Below are 20,153 nucleotides of genomic sequence, written 5' to 3' on the forward strand. Positions count from 1 at the left end.
AATATGCCAAGATAAAGGCAAGAATGATATGCCTATCCAAAAAGGTATATTGTAAGATTTCTCTTTCTTTCTGGAGATTGAACCCAGGGTCTCATGTATGTTAGGCAAGTACTCTACCACTGAGCCACAACACCAGCCCCATGTCATAGGATTTCTATGCTTCTTTTCCTATTAGAGAAAGGAATAGATGAGGAATAGACTGAGAAACATGGAGCTGTAATTAAATTGGGTCTATAAGCCACAAAGCATGAGGTTCATGATTGTATGGTCATATCTCATTTATATTGCATTTATTTAGGCAATAAATAATAAATATAGGTTATAATTGTTCAACTCATACCATATTTCTGTGTAGATGGTCAGTACAATATTAATAGTATGGATATGATAAATATGTAAATGTAGTATTAAAAGACATGTTAAAAGTAGTCTGAAAACATAAATATATAGATATAGTATAAAACAATCTATGTAAATGTAAGAGCTTGGAAGAGTTCAAAGATAAATTAGAATAACTTCAAATATTAATGAAATTAGAATTTAGACAGAGAGATGTAACATAGGCAAATAACTATAATGCAATGTTGAGAGGTATGAATGTTAAAAGAGAGGTTTATAAAGTAAAATACTTAACATTTATTGGGTGGTTTTATTTCTCATGCATTCTGCTAAGCAAGTGACATGCATCTTCTCATTTACTATTCTCTAATATTACAACCTATTCATAGAAGTGTAATTATTCCTATTTTACCTAAGATCAGAGATGTGGAGACTAAGAAAGTATCAGGGAGGGCTTAAGAGTGTATTTGGAGGGTGAACAGGATCTGGCGTTTGGGAAAAAGAGAACAAAAAGGAGAAAGGAGGGGAAAGACTATTGGGGTAGACTCTCAGGCAAGATGTATGATGGACAGAAATAAGGATCCACATATTCCACTTTGGGAACAAAATCAGAGATTTGTCTCTAAAGCTTGAAATCATGAAGGCTCTTCATAAATGAGGGTGGACTTGAGATGAAGAAGGCTATTGGGGCTGTTCTTGTCTGACATGATCTCTTCTAGGCTAAGAACATAAAGGCTGCAAATTCCTTTTGGGGGCAACAAGCCCTGGTGAACTACAGATGGGCAGATAGGATCATGGTGCAAGATCTGACCCTGTCCTAGGCTCCTTAATAGAGAGATGAGACTTTCTGAATATCAGTTATTTATGCACTTCTGAGCCAGATCTGTGAAGTTTCATTTCTAGGCCTACTGAATATTATACACAGAGAACCAACCAGATGCCAGGGCTGTGTATGAATTTTGTTATTCTTCTGTGTGAAGAAACGGATTAATGTTTTCCCAACCTTTACAGCATGACCAATAGATTCCACTTCTGTCTGTAACTTGGCTGAGTCATTCACAGAGGTTTTAAAAATTTTTTTTTAATAAATATGTTGTCATGTTGGTTAAAAGCCTAGTCATTGTTGTGGACATTCATACTTCTACACTGATGTCAGTGCACATAATTTAACTTGTATAAAACTTCTGTCTACCAACAGCTAAAAATAGTTACATTGGTTGTCTTTAAGCAATAAATACACTGAAGGAAAGATATCACTCAGTTACATGTGTGATAGGAATGCTTTAATATGCTTGAATATTTAGTTTAGGGAATGATTAGTTTTATTTTTACAATCTTCCATAGGTAGATGTTTTTACCCTTTTGAGAGGATTGTGATTTTTAGCTGTGAAAATAGCTATTTATGTGGACTCAATAGTAGGTTACACAGAACAAATGACAAAGAATGCTCTTTTTATTTTGCCATATTTTACTACCTGTGTACATCTTTGTGTGAGGATTTTCTTTTTAAAGAAAAATTCTCCAGCTAGTTACTTTGCTTTTATATTTTTGAAGAAGCCTTTGTGTTGGAAACCATGGCCATGTGGTACTCACTCTCTGTAATTCAGGTAATTAATTCAGTGGTGACATCATAGGGAATGTGTTCATTTTTCCATTTTAAATATTTCATCTCAGGATCTGATGGTTAACTCATATTAAGAACACATTTTGAAAAACTCAGTCCTCAAATACAGTTATGTGTTAATTTAAACTTTTTTCTCTTTTGCATTTTAAGAACAGGGTTTTATACAGGGGAAACGGGTCATCTACTCTCTGCAGTGAGAAAGATCTAAAACTGCTATTCATTTTGATGTTGATTCTGTTAGCCCGTCAATCAATTATTAATTATTATTACTTATTGAACACAATTGATCAATTTGATATTTATCAAGAGGCACAATGACAGCAATGGTAGAAATGTGGCTTTATATTATTTAATTTTTATATCTTATAAAGCTAAAAGATAAAACTTTTAGATCTTTCCCTCAATACATCCCTATTTTGGTATTATTTTTTTGTCAATTGTTCAACTCATTCTATGCCTGAAACTGTTCTTTCTAGCTATTTGTGTAGGCAACGAGTTCAAATGCTTTTATAACAGTGGCTATTATTCTGTTTTGACTGTGGCCCACAATAAAATGCAAATTTTATCATAACCCAGAGCACACTGTCTGCATAAAGATATGAAGACATGTATACTCATAAACAACTGAAATAAAAAAATACTTGACCATTAATACACGTTGGATATATTATATTAACTTATGTTTTATTCTAGTTGGTTCTATTTCATTAAAAAATGCTTTCCCTGTTGAATAATTGATTCGTGGACCACCAGTTGATTGCAATCCAGTTTGAAAAACACTGCTGCAGAGAGAGCACTTTGTTAAAAGATTGGTCTAGGAGCTTAGAATCTAGTCATACCTAGACAGGGCCAAGGTGTTGTTACCTTTCTGAATTTATTTGTTTAGCCTAAAAATCTTTTGGTTCAAGTTTATTCTCATTTTGAATGATTTCTTTTGGTTGACCAAGGGAAATCCCTAATCATACCCCTCTCCTTTGCCATTTTTGGTAGGGCCACAGCTTTCTAGACCTTTCTGTACTCATTGATGAGTTAATGACTGAGGCAAAGTAAGTGAAACACTTCCAAGTAATCACTATTAAAATGAATGACATTTAGTAAACTAGGAGGATATGAGAGTTATATAGGTGTACTGAAGTGTGGAAAGTGGATTCTAAGAGGTTATTGAACTTTTAAAATTGCCCTCCAGCAGTATTTTTCTGATGGTTCTGAATTTCTTCCAGCAGTCTGTAATCACTATCATTGTGTTGAAGATTCTCGATGCTCCTTTTGAGTTTTAAGTTGGGATGGACTGATTGGAATAAATTTCAGAATTTGACTCAGTCATTTCTCTTCTTCTTTTTCTTCTCCTTCCTTTCTTCTTTCCTGTTCTGTCATATCCAAATTTGCTACCTTTTTTTTTTTTTTTTTTTTTTGTGGTGGTGGAGGTTGAACCCAGGGCCTCCATGCATACTAGACAAGCACTGTACCATTGAGCTACACCTCCAGTCCATACTACTTATAATTTTAATATCATAGATATTATTTTAAAATTTAAAATGGTATTGCCAGTTATTTCACTTCATATATTCAGGAAAGATTTTCAGTTTTGAGGACATTTTATAAAATATAAAAATAAAAAAAAACCTTAAAATACATCTATCGCTTATCAGCTAAGGGTTAGAATCCACAAATAAATGAAAGTCAGGATTTCTGTTAGGTGATATCCATAACATTCATTTTCTTTTCTGAAGGGCGTTTGGAAGAATGGTCTAGAATCTCCGGAGGAAACACTAATTTGTCTTACTTTTAGTTAGTGTAACTAAGAGTGAAACTTCTTTGATTTCATCTTATTGGCAATTGTATTGCTTGAGTAACATCTGTACATCTTGGTGCTCAGAATAAATGTGTCAGTATTTTTATAATTACCAACATTAGACCTTGGGAGCACTCAAGTCAAAAGGTCTATACATTCTAGTTATTAGTTATAAGCTCCTTGCATTTCTGCTCCATACCTCAATTATGAGGAGTTTAGCTCTGTTTTTGTGTAACTTCTTTTGTCAGTTCTGTGAATTTTTCTGTTTCACTGGATAAAATTATGAGTCCTTAGAAATGATGACTATACCTGGTTGTGGGTTACTTTATTTTAACATGGCACCCTCCACTTTCAATTTAGAGAAATGATATTGTACACATCCAATACATTTCCTCCACAATATCCTCCAGCTCCACAGGCACATGTTTGCACTTTCCTCTTGTTAAAATTGCAGACAAGAATAATTTTGATTTATTGGTGACATCTAATATAGCTGTGTTTATATTGTTGCCAATAAAATGACTTACATGATTGGTTTTTGTTTATACAATCTTTTCTGAGGAGTCAGTCACCTGTGTTAGGACAAGGTACATTCTGCTTATTAAAATGAACTCCTGGGATCTAAGAACATTCAGCTCTATCTGTTCTTGATTGAATTGCAGAATGTGCTTCACACTGTAGCTGTGCATGAGAATAACTTACATTATCTATCAGTAGGCTTTCATTTCTATATTCTTCTGGCTACAAAAGCTGTAATAAGAGAAACCCACAGGAATATCATGGGCCTATTAACGATCAAGGCAGCTGAGTTGAAAAGGCTGTGTTAATGAAATTATACAATCATTAATCCAAAGGGGGGAAAAGGGAGAATCAATAAGAACTTTATTTGAGATGGTTTAGACATAAACACATATATACAGACTCAGAAGAAGTTTGTTTCCTGACGAGTATTTTATGCTTCATTATCAGGTATTCTGTGCAGAGTAAGAAATACTTGTGGCATAAGGAATGGAAAATGTAACAGAGGCTAAATGTAGCCTAAGGAAATGAAATGATGTATGAAAATTAATAATTAACTGGCTCATCAGATGAATTATGACTCTAGATGAGCCTATTAATGATATTTACTAAGAAAGGGCCTTTGGCTGTAAATAGACATTATGGAACTTGTGTTTTTGGAATTTTCTCGAATGGATGAGTTAACATTGCTTCCGTTTGTTTAATTTTTTAATCCACGAGGAACAGTGCCTGGAACCTTAGGTAGAATGTAGAGTTATGATTTTATATTTTGATTAAAGTCATGCTTTTCCAGAAAAATAGTGCAATTTTAAATGGTTTTGTGCCTTAGTTTCCTTAGGGGTTAAGTCATTTCCTCCCTGACCTGATTTACAGGAGTGTGTTTTAAGAGTTTGAAAATGGTCAAGAGGAAAGATTTATTAACTCTCGTGTTGACTCATTAGCTGAACGAACATTTTTGTCCTGCAGTCCAGTGGAGTATAAAAACATAAATGTGTCAATATACCAGATCTAAAATGTCCTAAATTTATACTTTTTCTTTAGTTTCTTTTCTTTTTCTCCTTTTTTTTTCTGTTGGGTGGTGACCTGGGGTAGAGTAGTTGGATGGAGGACAAAAGGAGAAAATGCTGAGGAATTTGATCAAGTTTTTAAATAGAGACTCTTCCCATGGAATTCTACCAGTTAGGTGTTTTTACAAATTAGTTGTGGTTTTATTTTCTTTGCAATGAGTGGACTCATTTTTCCTGGTTAGTGTTGTCTTTCTGCATGCTGCTGGCAGGAGAACCTTCCTGTCTGCTCTTGCTTTGATGGAGCTGGTCGACACTGACATTACTTTTGCTTCCATGTCTCCCCAGTCACCCTAGATTTAAGGGCCTTGGGTGCAGCAGAATCTACATATGTATTCCTGATTACAGTCAGTGGATATTTTAGTTAATCTTTCATACTCCAATTATCTGGAATAACAGAAAGTCAAGAGACCACATGATCATAGTCAACCTTTGGGGATGAAATCTCTTTAAGTCCAGACACATTACAAATGGCTTGCCAGAAATGAAACTCTGGCCTCTTGACTGTTTGAGTGCTCTTTTTAAATTTAACTCTACAAGCATGTGTCCTTAAAAATGAGCAATTTCTTCCTTTTTGGTTACCATGTAGACTTAAAATTTTGTCCTGTTCTTATAGCTTAGCTAAGAAGTATACAACATATTATAATAAGAATAAACAAAATTTATATTTGCATTCTGGTATCTAATGCTTGAAAAAAATCTGTTGGCACATTAATAAGAAGATGAGAATTTAGGTATATTTTCACATGTAGTTTAGTTTTGTCTTGAGGTCTTGTTCAGCTCACATGCCATTGACCTGTTGCTTTTTCTTCTTGGTATTAGTTACTTTACTTTTTAGCTGCTGCCTTTTCAGTAATAAAATTTAAGTATATCTTGTTGTTGTTTTTACTTTCAACCTAAAGCTATTTAAAACAGGAGTGCAGTTTATAAAAAAAAGAAAATCATTGCAAGTCAGACAGGTGCCTGATACTTAATTAAGTTCTCAGCACTTTAATTATTTTCCCTTCTTGCAGACTCACCTTTTTAATGATCGAACCTAATGCTAAGTATTTACTTAGGTGTTTTTATCCAAATTTTTGATGAGAATTCCTGCTTGTGTATGATCTTCTTGCCAAAAATGACTCCCTTATTTTTAAAAACCTGAAAATGGCCACAGTCTGCAAATCTGCAGACACTTGTCACTTGGATCCTGGTCTTAGTGACTCATATTTCCAGTCATGTTGAACAATTCTTCATTTTCAAAAAAATTGCCAATGTGACATTTTTCATTGCCTTTTCTTTCCTTTTTATTGGGTGGATACAAAAATAAGTGATTTCTTTTGTAGGGCTCAGAGCGCTCAGAAAACATTATTTTATCAATGAGTGGAGAAAAGTTTTATCTGGCAAAGCATGAAGATATTAAATGTCTCTCGCTCATGATCAACCAATAAATGAATCAACAGACTGGCTGGGAATACACTTGGATTCTTCTACAGAGTCACAACAAAAAAGGCACTGGAATCTTTCCAGTGTTAAAATTTTTTTTTTTTTACAACCAGTCTGATATCAGGGTCTATTTCTTAATTTTCCATAAATGAATCATTTAGTTTGGATAACTTGAACTTGTCGGTCCTTCAAAGGGACTGAAGGGCAGGGGAGGGCAGGAGTGAGACTGGACTTTGAGGAGTATTTTTGAGTTTCCTAGGACTGGATGGAAAGGCAGTGTTGAATGTGAGAGACCAATGGAATTCTTAGCAAAATATAGAATTGGTGAAAATGAGGAAACATTCCAGGTTTTATTTTGTTAATTATTTTTGAAATTCTTCAAGATAGGCACATATGGTAAATTTTGCAGAAGGTATATGGAACACTTGAATTGAAACTTAAATATATTTGACTTTCTGGAAACTATAAAAGAAAAAAAAATTCACCAGAAGTTTTCCTTTCTTACTATTCTTTCCTTGATGACTTAAGGAGTCATTTGTTTTGAAATGGAGTTGAAAATGTTTGTTTCAGACCTTGAGGAGATCTCACAGCAAAAGTGAGAATCATCCAGTTGAGAACATCCGAATGTTTCTTCTTTATACGCTGTCCTTATTTCTTGTGTTTGTCCAACTTTGGCTTTTTTCCATGACTATCTTGTCAGTATAAAAGACATATTATGAACGTGTCTATCAAACATTTAGAGTAGTGGCATTATCATGGCACTTGGCCACCTCATTGCATACACATTATTCAAGAGAGGGAAGGGCTTTCCTTGATAATTTAGAACAATGGAGAACTGATAGTATCACATATGGATAGATGATGGTGTCCTGTGCTAATGTCAGTCCTTCTCTTGGTTCCTGCATAGGAAACGTCATGAGACTATGGACAATGTCCAGTATATCTTGCACTGTAAACATACTGGATATCTTACTGTTAGAAGGACTGTTCTTTCCTTGTGCTTTCTATAAGGCATTTTGCACAGTCTTCTCTTTTCTAGGACTTCAGTGGAAGGTTGGAGTATTGTGTTGGTTTTATTTCTGTTCTTGTAATGTAGGATCCATATAGAACCAAAATTCTAATGCTTCTGTGAACGTTTGAATATAAGGATTTATGAAACCTTTGCGATATTCTCAGGCCCAGAATTTAATCTTTTGTAAATTGAGAGATTGTAAAAAGATTGCTCTTAGACTGAAGATCAGAGGTGGTGTAATATCCCTATTATCTAGTATAGAGGCCTTGTCTGCTTTGTGTTTGTTTACCAGGAACTTTGTAGCATTTGTCTCATAGCTCAGGAAGGTGATGCTTTTGGATTTTCTAAAAACCACTGTACAAAAGTGAACTAGTATGGACAGATCCTTCAGGCAGCAAGATAAGTTTCATTTTTCAAGCTGGCACCAGCTGATTGGTCATAGTTGCCAAGCACTGTACTGAGAAGGGCTCAGTGGCAAACAAAACAAGGTAGTGATCCATAGTCCATACTTACCATGAATACAGAAGGGGAGAATACCTGCCAATGAGCCATGTATTTGATGACTTCATTCTACAAAAAAGGTCATTTTGCTAAGAGGGCTTCTTTTCTTCCTGAAATGAATGCTTCAGAGGTAAAAATGCTACAGAGGTTAAAAACTCTTCACTGTACTTTATTTTTATTTTTACTTTAAAAAATGCCCGCATTTATTTTTTTAAACAGGCTTATAACCCACACCATGGATAACTTATTGGACTTTGCCTGAAAGGAGTCATTAGTGCCATTGGATATTTGACCATCCTGGCCACAGGTTTTTCAGAATGAATGGAAGGTCATGCGGCATGAGTCTCCACCGGACATCAGGAACCCCACAGGGGCCTGGGATGGTCAGTGGCCAACATATTCCTCCCATCCGAGCCCATTCGGGGACTCCTGGCCCCTCGTCCTGTGGCAGCACACCAAGCCCTGCTATTGGAAGCCTTGTTAACAGCCTCCACCTCAAGATGCCCTCAGGAGGAGGGATGGCTCCTCAGAACACCCTGGCTGAGAGCTCTATCCACCTGCCTGCCCTGAGCCCCAGGAGACAAGTGCTCACCAATGGGAAGCCACGATTCCAGGTCACCCAGGCTGGAGGCATGTCAGGGTCACACACTTTAAAGCCAAAGCAGCAAGAGTTTGGAAACCCTTTTTCTCCAAATCCTGGGAAAGGTAGGATTGTCTTTCTGGGATCTTTGAAAAAATGGAAAATTTTTCTCCCCCAGTCTCTTTCCTGCTAGAAAATTAGGAAGATAGATAATTCAATCTCAGGGTCAAAGTTCATGGTCTCATAGTGATATATAAGTTTGCTGGGTAAAGGGGTGTGTATCTGTTGGGGGTAGATGCTGAGCACATGTGTGGTATACCTCATTGGACTGTGAAATAGAGTGGAAAGTAGAATAGAAAGATTCAAAATATGGAGACAGGGTGGGTGGTGGTGGCAGAAGGGCCAGAGAAAGATTAGAAAGATCCTGTCCTCCGATACTTATAGCTGTGTCCTGGCTCGCTGGCGGCTCTATTCTACAGGCCATGGGTGATGAGACGGGCGACTGGAACTGCCATTTATGTTAGTGTTAGAAGCGCTAGAAGAAAGGTGGTGTTTGGAAAAGAAGGATTAAAAAAGGAGGAATATTTTAACAGCCAATAAATGAAGAATCAGTAACTGTAAATGATAAGAAAAATTATTTTAAGAGCAAAACCTATAATTTTGAATATATAACTAGAAACAGGAAGAAAGCAAGCTGGAAGAGAATAGTGAAAGATGTGTTTGATACTTGTAGAGAACTAGAAAATGATTAATTTGAAATGCAGAGAGCGAATGTACTTTTAACTTAATAGTGTTTGAATTACCATATATTTTAAATTAAAGAATAATTGTTGGAGAATAGCAAATTATTTGAATGACACACTCTTTCTAGAAATTGATGTTGACTTAATGAAGTTGCATTGCAGATTGTACGTATATTTAGGATAAAAAGAGAAAGACCATGTATCCCATGTAAAACACAGCTTTGCTATGTAAAATAACACAATTATATATTCCTTAAGGTATTTTAGCATTTAGTCGTAAATGTTTTTATTAAAAGTACTCACATCATCAAATAGAATTAAGAGTCTCGTTCTGAACAGCCACTCACTCAGTTAATTAAGGTGAATAATGATTTATATCAGGCAAGTAGCCAAAGAGTTGTTTGTCTTAGTGTCTGTATTTTTCTACACAGACACTAAGAAAAGCACAACACCAAATACACATGTAGTTTTTTATTTTCTTCTTTTCATTTTTCAAAAATTTATTTATATTTGGTCTAGATTTGGTTTTGAATTGTTTTATTTCTTAGTGGTACTGATGTTTAGTATAGGAAAAAGTTTCCCTGGGGGCTATATCCACAATAACTCTGTCATTGTTAGGTTGCTATGTTCATTGCATGGCAAGTTAATTCCTTAATATCAAACTGCAGCGTTTGGGTTTTCAGGGGCTGAGGCCCAGTAAAATCTTTCAGCTCATGCTTGACTAGTGAACTGTAACTTGCTTTCATAGGTACTTGTGTTTATAAACCTGACTGACAATAATAATGGTGATAATATTAATAACTTGAATTTATTAAAGTATAACTTAGCATGTGTCAGGCAGCATGTAGAGTGCTTTCCAGTACATAGTCTGAGTTATTCCTCACAACAGCCCTCAGTTGTATACTATGGCTGATCTACCGATAAGGGCACTAGGTCTGGAAAGAATAAATAACTTCAAGGGCACCAGCCAGCAAGGAGTTTGGGAATATTGCTTTGATGGTGACCAGACATGGCTATAATTATAATCATGGTGAAAAAAATGCTTCAGATACTTAAGTGATAGTGAACTCTCAGGGTCAATACACCTTGGAATGCATATAAAAAAATAGTGCTGCTTCCTGCTTCTCCTCCTGTGGGCTTTGTGGCTCCTTGCTCAGCTTGCTAGCTTATAGTACATGTTTTGGACTGAAATGGTTGGGGTGTGCATAGGCACAGGTAAGGAACTGAAGATACTCTGTTATTCTTCTTCCTGGCTTTACAGCTTGGATACCATCAGTGGTCTGGATGATGCCAGAAATAGCTGAATGTGTCCTTTTTGAATCTTGGTTGACAATTCCAAAATTAAGTCAGTAACTGATTATCTGGGACTGTTTGAACTTCATTGGGTCATTTATTCAGCAAATAATTATTGAGTATATATTTTGGATGAGCCACTGTTCTGGAAATACAACAGCCAATAAAACCTAGTCCTTGCCCTCAGGCTGGTGGAGGATTCAGGCAAATATATGGACAGTTAAAACAGAGTAAGGGTTCTGAAAGAGTGTATGGCAACGGTTGAGAGAGATTTCTGGTCTGTGCTTAGTAGGAGGATCTAGGAGGAGAGTAAAATATTTAGGTAGACACCCACAGAGTGAGGAGCCAGTCTTGGAATTGTACAGTGTATGTCCTCTGTGTGTGTGTGTGTGTGTGTGTGTGTGTGTGTGTGCACATGCATACGTATGTGACATATGTATGTTTGGAGGGGACTGTCTAGAAATTGTTCTGGGCTGGGAGAAAAGCACATTCAAAACCTGGGGCATTTCATGAACTTTTACCTAGTTCTACATGGGTTTAGTGTACAGAGACTAGTAAGAGATGAGTCTGGAGAGGAATAAGTAGAAGGCAAGTGAAGGATTATGAATGACATGCCAAGGAGTTTGGCTGTTATCTCCTAGGACACTGGTGGAATATGTGACTCTGTGGGACTATTAATTGGGGCTTTCCACAAAGCCCACAGGAGGAGAAGCAGGAAGCAGCACTATTTTTTTATATGCATTCCAAGGTGTATTGACCTGAGAGTTCATTATCACTACATAATAGGATGTATATTTATATATGTGTGTGTATATATACATATGTGTATATATATACTTACATACATTTACATATATAAATAAATTTATTAAAAACATACATTTATATATTTAAATGTATATAAGTGAATATAGAGAGATTTATTATAAGGAATTGGCTTACAGGATTATGGAAGCTGGCAAGTCCCCAAATCTGCAGGGTAGATTGACAAACTGAGACCCAGGAGAACAGATAGTTATTCTAGTCTGAGTCTGAAGGCTTGAGAACTAGGAGAGCTGATGGTGTAGTTCTTGGTCTAGCATGCCCAAGACCAGGAAGAGCCTGTGTTTCAGTTTGAATCCAAAGGCAAGAAAAAAGGTGATGTTGGATAAGACAGTGCATCCTGTGAGCCTGAAGAGTGATTGTACTAACTTTTAGGAAAGTAGTGGAGCTGTGTACAATTTCATCCACCTAAAGATTGTCACACAGATGAGCATCTGACTTGAAGGACAGAATCACCAAGGAAGCCTTATGAGAAGTATTCATCTGGCAGGAATGTTTATAGTACTTAAGGAGTAAAATCTGCTCCACTGGAATGAAAATAACAATAGTTTTAACATCATATAGTCTGTTCTCAAAGAGTACATTAAGGTCACTGGTGTAGTACAGAGAACTTGAGCATAAAAAACATTTTATATTTTGAAAGGAATATAAGATGCATGACATCTTTTGAATACCAGGCAAATTACTAGCTTGCGGAGATTGATAGTTTCAGTAGTAAAATTTTACGGTGTTCCTTACATAAGCTATTTCTTAAGTAAAATTAATACTTTGTTTCTGAATATTTTATAAAGTTTAATCTTGCCTTATGTTATTTTGTATTATGTTCTATTAGAGTATATTTTATTCTATTCATCAGCCACTTTTATTTCTTTCCTTTTGGTGAGGTTTTATCTTTGCAAAGATACATTTTCCATAGTTGCAATTATAAAAAAAAAATAGCAAGTACTTTGTACACCATCTTCATGGTAACATTATCCATGTAGCCAAAAGATAGAAGCAAGGATCCATTACTGGATTAAAGGATAAGTATAATATGGTATAAACATGCAATGGAATATTAATCTTTAAAGAGAAGGAAATTCTGACACATGCTACAACACAGAAAACCCTTGAATTAAATTATGCTAAATTAAATATCCACATCAAAAAAGGGCAGATAGTGTATGATTTATTTTATAGGAAATTCTTAGAAGAATCAAATTCATAGAGATAGAAGGTGCTTGCATAAGGGCTTGGGGAAGGGGGAATGAGGGGTAAGTGTTTGATGGCTACCAAGTTTCAGTTGGGAGAATGAGAAAATTCTGGCAATGGATGGATAATGGTGATAGTTATACAACAATGTGAATGTATTAACCTGATCTGTACAGTTTTCACAGGACTCCCATACAGTTCTCCCACTTTAATTAGCCCGTCATCACATAAGCTATTTCTTAAGTAAAATTCATTGTTTCTGAATAGTTTTTAAAGTTTGATCTTGCTTTACATTATTTTATGTTATGTTCTATTGTAGTATATTTTATTCTACTTTTCAGCCACCTCTTTTTCTTTCAAGTGCATGGTTAAAATGGTAAATTTTCATGTTTTGTATATTTTACCACAATTTAAAAAGCAGCAAGTATTAAGTGACAATCAGTATGAGCACGAAATGATGAGGATGGCAATGTCCAATCTTACTCCAATGTGTGAGTAGTGTAGAGTGCACAATTGGAACACATATCTCATTAGCAATTGAACTTATTTAGGAATAAAATAATAACATTACTTTTAATTTATGTGTATTACTTTTTTCAAACAGTTGTTAGTACATAAAGGCCATTAAGTGTCGACACCTAGTTACTTAATGCATGCAGTTGTTAGGTGTTTCTTTTGGCCTAGGGGCACTGTGAAAAAAATTCCCAAGACACTAAGAGCATTTGGGAACCTTTGTTATAGGAGGTGATTTTTCTCATACAAAGAGAAGGCTGGGGTGGGTGCTTGTTGTGAATGGTTGGCAGCTCCGCTGTATCAGGTCCAGGATCACAGAATTTTCCATAGTCTTGGTTGCACAGTGGCTGCCTCACTTCAGCCCTGCCCGGAGCCTGCATTCTGAAAAGAGCAAAGGAGGAAGGAAGAAGGACAAAGGCCAAAAGACAAAGGGACAGTTTTCCCCAAATCTGTCCCCTTCAAACACCCATCCAGCTCTCCCCTCTTCAATTAGCTGTTCATTACATAAGCTATTTCTTGAGTAAAATTCATACTTTGTTTCTGAATACTTTATAAAGTTTAATCTTGCCTTATGTTATTTTGTATTATGTTCTATTAGAGTATATTTTATTCTATTTATCGGCCACCTTTATTTCTTTGAAATGCATTGAACCCCTTGAAAGTAAATTGTAGACACTGTAACATCCCCCTGGCCCCACACCCCCTAATTCCTAGGCAGGCATCCTTCATGTTGTATAACCAAAAAAATATTCATCATAACCAAGGAATTTAACGGATACAATAGTATTATTTACATAAAGTTCAAATATAGTCCATATCAAATTATTTTTATATTATTTTATTCCATTTATTGTTTAGAAACTATTTTCTTTTTCCACTTGGTCATCTAAATGTTCTTTATAGGTATTTTTTTTTTTCTTGTGACCAGAATTGAATCAAAGATCATGTGTTGTATTTGGTAGTCATCTCTGTGGTCTTATTCTACAGCAGCACTCTTCCTCTGCCTTATTTCTTTGTGTTTCATGACAAAATATGTTGGTATTTTTAAAGGTTTACATGGTGGATCCTCTTGTCACATAGTCTAGTTTGTCAGATTATTTGTTGGAGATTGCATTTAGGTTAACCATGTTGGGCAAGAAGCCTATATAGGTGATTTGTGAACTACCCACTGCATTAAACCTAGAAGCACTGAATACTTCTTTGTCCTGGGATTTGTGATGCCACATTTGATTGCCTAGCTAAAGGGATGTTACCAGATCACCACATTGTGAAGGACACTTTCCCTTTCAAAATTAATCAGTAATCCGTATTTGAATACCCTGTTCTCTAGCAACCTTCATAGCTTCCATTGCTGACCCTTGTCTGAATCAGTTCTACCTTGGTGATTGCTAATAGTGAATTCCTTCTTTTATTATTTCCTCTGTGTTTATTAGCTGATATTATGCTAGAAAGAAGAGTTTCTCTGCCCCATTTTTGAGAATTGTTATAGACATATGGATTCTCTTTTTAATAATTTACTGTGCTATCTTTTGTTACCATCATTGTTTTGGTGTCTGAATTGTCCCAAATTTGGCCAGAGGGAGCCTCTTTTTTTTTTTTTTTTTAAAAGAGAGAGGTGAGAGAGAGAGACAGAGAGAGAGACAGAGAGAGAGAGAGAATTTTTAATATTTATTTTTTAGTATTTGGCGGACACAACATCTTTGTTTGTATGTGGTGCTGAGGATCGAACCCGGGCCGCACGTATGCCAGGCGAGTGTGCTACTGCTTGAGCCACATCCCCAGCCCCAGAGGGAGCCTCTTGAAGTGAGTTCCTGTGTCCTTTTAACATGTTCCTATTAGGCATTACCTCGCTTTCAGGCATAACAAGATGTTCTAGGCTCAATTGTACTTCTCTGCCCCAGACCTGACTGAAATCATTAATTTTTGTGAGGGAATGGTATTTGGAAAAAAAGTGTGAAAGATGTCCTTACTGGGACATCTTTAGATGTAGGGCCTTACTGACTGTAAGATGTCATTGCTTCTAAGCCCTTTCCACAAACTGTTATGAAATATATTATAAAAAGATAATGTGTTCTAGGGCTGGGGTTGTGGCTCAGCAGTAGAGCGCTCACCTGGCATATGCAAAGCCCTGAGTTCAATCCTCAGCACCAAATACAAATAAATAAAATAAAAATATTGTGTCCAATTACAACTAAAAAAAAAAAAAAAAAAAGAAAGAAGAAAAAAAAAGATAATGCGCTTCAGTTAAAAGGCAAAATGAGAGTTTTTCCATACCTCTGCATCTTATAGTCAGCACAAACCCTGGTTCCCAGCAACCTCAGTGTATATTTAATTTGTTCTGTCCTACAATAGAGGAAAGGGCTACTTTTAGCTCAACATTTATAAGATAGTAGAAATTAGTTTTAAAATTGATTGCTTACTCCGTGTAAATTTTTAATGCTTTGAGATAAGAGTGTTCCTCTTTATCTGAGCCACTGTGTGAGCATGGGAGACATTCTGTAGTTGGCAGCCTACTGGCCTTGCTAGGATTTGTGGGCAAAGGATCCCAGTTATGTTGTACCAATAATAGCATTTCCCCCTACTTCCTGTTCCAACAGTTACTCACTGTAATTAGACTGGTAGGAATGCATTTTTCAAAGCATCTGGGAAATCAGTTTTATGATCCCCACTTTAAGCACATTTGACACAACTATTTAAATATTTAAGACAATTCTACATTCCTAGTACCCCGAGGACTATATAATTGGGAAGATTTTCATTATAAAGGTTTTTATTTTACCTCAGGGGCTCTGACATTTCTTGTTGGACTCTGCTGTCCTTGGAGACAAAGGGAGTTAGTTATTCATTAGCGCTTGTGGGTTATTCATTATTGTTGGTCAGAAGAAAAAAAAAAACCAGAATAATATCAACAAAGGACACCAAACTAATTGGGATTAAAAAACTCTTTTGTGTCACTTAAGTGTGGTGTGTACATCTTGTAAAGACTTGGTTTAAGAAAGATAATGTATTGTGTGAGCCTGGGAGGTCTAAAAATTAATGTACATTAAATAATACATCAAGTTTTTTATTTTTAACTGTTTGTGGCTGGCTAATTCAGTTGGTTTGTAATCTGGACCTAAAGTTAGTGTTTTGATTCCTCAGTAGGTCAGTGAACCTCCTGTTTTTCTCCTACTGCAACATCATAAAACTGAAAATACTGCCACTGATTTAAAATGTTACTGTCCTGTAACATTCCTTCAGTTATGTTTATTCCCGGAAAAACAACAGACAATGAAAGAAACCTACTAACAGCAGTGTGTACACCCTATTGAATGTAGCCATATTAGAATCTGCAAGAGTAGCAAATGGGGCCCCATATGTGGGGAGAGATACAGTTAAGATATTAGCAAAGAATGTTGGGGCAAAATATTTGGCTGCTTTTTTTTTTTTTCACTTTGGCTTTTTAATCATTTATATTTCCTTGTACTTTCAATGCGGCTTCCTGCAGAATTAGAGCAAATAAAGTTAATATTCCATAAATGGTTCCCAAAATAACCAAACCAGCCAGAGACCAAAGGCATTATTCCAATTGAAGTAGCCAGAGTTTTCATTTGGTCTTGCCAACAAGGCAGGTGAAACACAATGTTTACTTCTGTTTACTCCCTGAGCTATACAGGGTCTACTTTGTGTGATTTATTGATGCTGGGTGTAAATCAAATTGATGATGGATTTCCAAGTAATGCTGAATGGTAGGCACGATTTGTTCTGGTTATAAAAGAGGTTTGTCAGTCTGGTAACATTCCACCTTTAAAAGAATACAGTGCATTCCATTAACAACCTCCTCCCTCCCCCCATGCTACAGGACTTGAAACTGAAATGTAACATCCATTAGTCACCTATAGCATTTTTAAAGGTTGTTAGACAGGAACAGCCTTGGACTTGCATAGTACTTTGTAGTTCACAAACTTTCCTGTTTATTTTTCCCTGTGATATGATTGAAGGCACCATTCTGTTTCTTAGGGTGTTAATTGGCCCCATACTGGGAATGAAGAAACTGAGGTTCAGTTTGCTGGCCACCTCATTCTTTATGTACCGTATGAGTTTACCTCGAAAGAGGAGTCTGTGATTTGAGATTTCATACTATAGGAGTTCTGAGAAACCTTGGCCACCCTCTAGCCATTTGAATTTAACATTGCTACTATTCCTGAGAGAGTACGCCTTTAAAAATGCAAACCACTGAGCCATCATTCTCATGAGAGAAATGGGCCCTTGCTCCTGTTGTGGACATTGTTACTTGATGGATTCCAACAACTGGCCCCTCTGGAACCTGGAGAGCACTGTCTGCTTGGTAAGGAGCCTTTGTGTTATGGCCACGCGAGTGACAGCAGTGTATGCATGAGTACTTTGTGCCTCTGTCTGTATGGTCTCTATACCCAGGCAGGTGGATGGCATGAATGCGAATAGATTTTGTTGCTTCTGACTCACCACATTATAAAGACACAATGGATGGGGATGTGTATTTAATACCTATTTTTTGTGGATGCCTTATTTGAATAATTAAAGAAGCAGAAGGTCTATAATTGGCTCTGACATAAAAACAAGTTAAAAGATGAATCTTGTGGGGTATAGGTTCTTGCAATTCAACTCTAGCCAGAGGACCAGTAGTCTTTGCCTCCTCTAAGCACGGGTGAGAAATGCACAGTCTCAGGGCCACCCTAGACCTACTGAATCAGAATGTGCATTTTAATAAGATCCTGGGTGATTCATGTGCTCTGGGATGGCTTCATGACTGTGTGATCAGCGGCTTCACAGGGTCCGAAGCTTAGAGAGATGCTCTGCACTTGGGGTTTAATCTTCTGTGGTTGCTGTCTTGTTATTCTTATTAATTTTATCTTTGAATCAGTGTTTTATAAGCAGTCTAATGGGACACTGGAGCATTCAAGGGGTGGGGCTTTGAGTCTCAGTTCATGTGTGGTCCCACGTGCCAGGATGGCCACTGGTTTCCTGACCCCTCCAGGAGTCCACTGCTATTTTCTTCCCCAAGCAGAGATCTAGGCATGGACGGGAGTAGTGTGTCATAGGGCCCGTTGTAGTTGAGGCTCTGGATACCTTACAAGGTCTGCACCTAGTTAGTGTGGAAGAAATCCAGTGCTAAATAGCAAATTAAAAAGTACCCAGTAAGTCAGGAGAGAGGCCTAGAGGAAGAAAGAAAACTTTTTTTTCTTACTTTTTCAACAAGGGACCCAGCATTTTCACTTTGCACTGGTCCTTACAAATTACATAGCTGACCTTGCAAGTGCACATTGAACTTGGAGAAGCACTGCTGTACAGAAAAAGCAGGGATGCTAGACTCAGAAGACTCATATTTCAGTCCAGTTTTGCTGGAGTGTGATCTTGGCAAGCCATTTGGCCTCCCTACCTCAGTTTCTTCCTCTGTAAAATGGAAGTAACATTTTATCCTTATTGCCAAGTGGGAATTATAGGCAAACGGCATACCTGGCTATGTGTCCTTGAATAGTAACATGTCCAAGCATCTCTTTGGCGTTGGGTTCATGATGCTGATAAATAGAGTGGGACATTATAGCGTGAGGGAGTCAGGATGGAGATGGAGGAGAGGGTTCAAACTGGAGCAAGACCAAAAACCAAGTCTTCATATCCATGAAAGTGGATAGAAAGTGACAGTTAAGAAGCCGAGAAAGGCTGGGGTTGGGGATCTTGGGTACCTATGAGGTTGAGTGTCCTTTGACAACCTTTGAGCCATATGGATTGGCTTTCCAGGTTGTTACCCACTTGTATGCAAGTCTCTGGTGCATGTAAGATGGTAGAAGAAGAAATGGCACTTGTGTTTAAGGATTAGATGATAAATGTGAATGTACAGTTTAAACTGCAAACAGCCAGGGGCTGTTAGTAGTGTGGTTGTCCCTTGATTACACACTGGTGTGGGTCAGTATGTGTCTATTGACCACAGGACCTGTTGCTGCATGAGAGAGCTTATCTACCACCCTCTTCATTCATGTGGGTAGTCCTCCGGTAGAGAGGTCTGCAGCTTAGTTATGACTCCTAAGGCTGGACAGTATGAAAAGCTTCTTGATGTGTATGTTTAGAGCTCCAAACACTACATTTTCACAGTTTGCTGCAGAAACTAGAATGAAAAAAATATCTAAACCATAACAAATAAGCATTGAGCTAAAAGAAAATATTTTAGAAGTTGATTTCCCATCTAAAGGTTTTGCTTGATTTAGGGCAAGCATATCATTTATTATCACTTTCAAAAATGATAATGGATCTTCTTAATAATTATGCCCAGAACTATTCTGCACAGACTGGAATTCATGATTACCCTGTATTTAGGGGACAAGTTGGATTGCATTTAGATTCAGACTCTTACCTAATTGCCTACTTAACAGGATTGGCCTGATATAAGTCAATGTCAAAATTACCTCTTGGGACCAGTGAATGATTATTAGTATATTATTATGTATAACACATAAATTTCTGGTTGTTTTAGGATTGAAAATAAACTAGCTAGCAATTATTTAGGACTTTCTATGCTCTAGAACTGTGGTGAACTTTATATAGCCTAACATAATCCTCCACAACCTTATGAAATATCCCTGTTGAAAACATGAGAAAAGAGAGGCTTACAAAGATTAACAAGCTCACCCAGGAACACCTAGTAGAGGAGCTGAGCATTTAAATCCATGTCTCCAGAGTCCTAAATATCACTCACTGTAAGATGTTGTTTTGTTTTCTTGG

General features: G+C 36.7%; 1 protein-coding gene across 1 annotated transcript in view; it reads left to right on the forward strand.

Moving 5' to 3' along the window:
- The first annotated feature begins 8,588 nt into the window (after positions 1-8,588).
- The window catches only part of Glis3 (GLIS family zinc finger 3), a 421,197-nt gene continuing 409,632 nt past the window's right edge, over positions 8,589-20,153 (forward strand). Inside the window, exon 1 of the mRNA XM_076843439.2 lies at positions 8,589-8,981. Coding sequence (XP_076699554.1) covers positions 8,594-8,981 — 388 coding nt within the window. The 5' untranslated portion in view covers positions 8,589-8,593. The remainder of the gene's footprint in view (positions 8,982-20,153) is intronic.

This window comes from Callospermophilus lateralis, chromosome 2 (assembly GCF_048772815.1).
Source record: "Callospermophilus lateralis isolate mCalLat2 chromosome 2, mCalLat2.hap1, whole genome shotgun sequence".
Lineage (NCBI taxonomy): Eukaryota > Metazoa > Chordata > Mammalia > Rodentia > Sciuridae > Callospermophilus > Callospermophilus lateralis.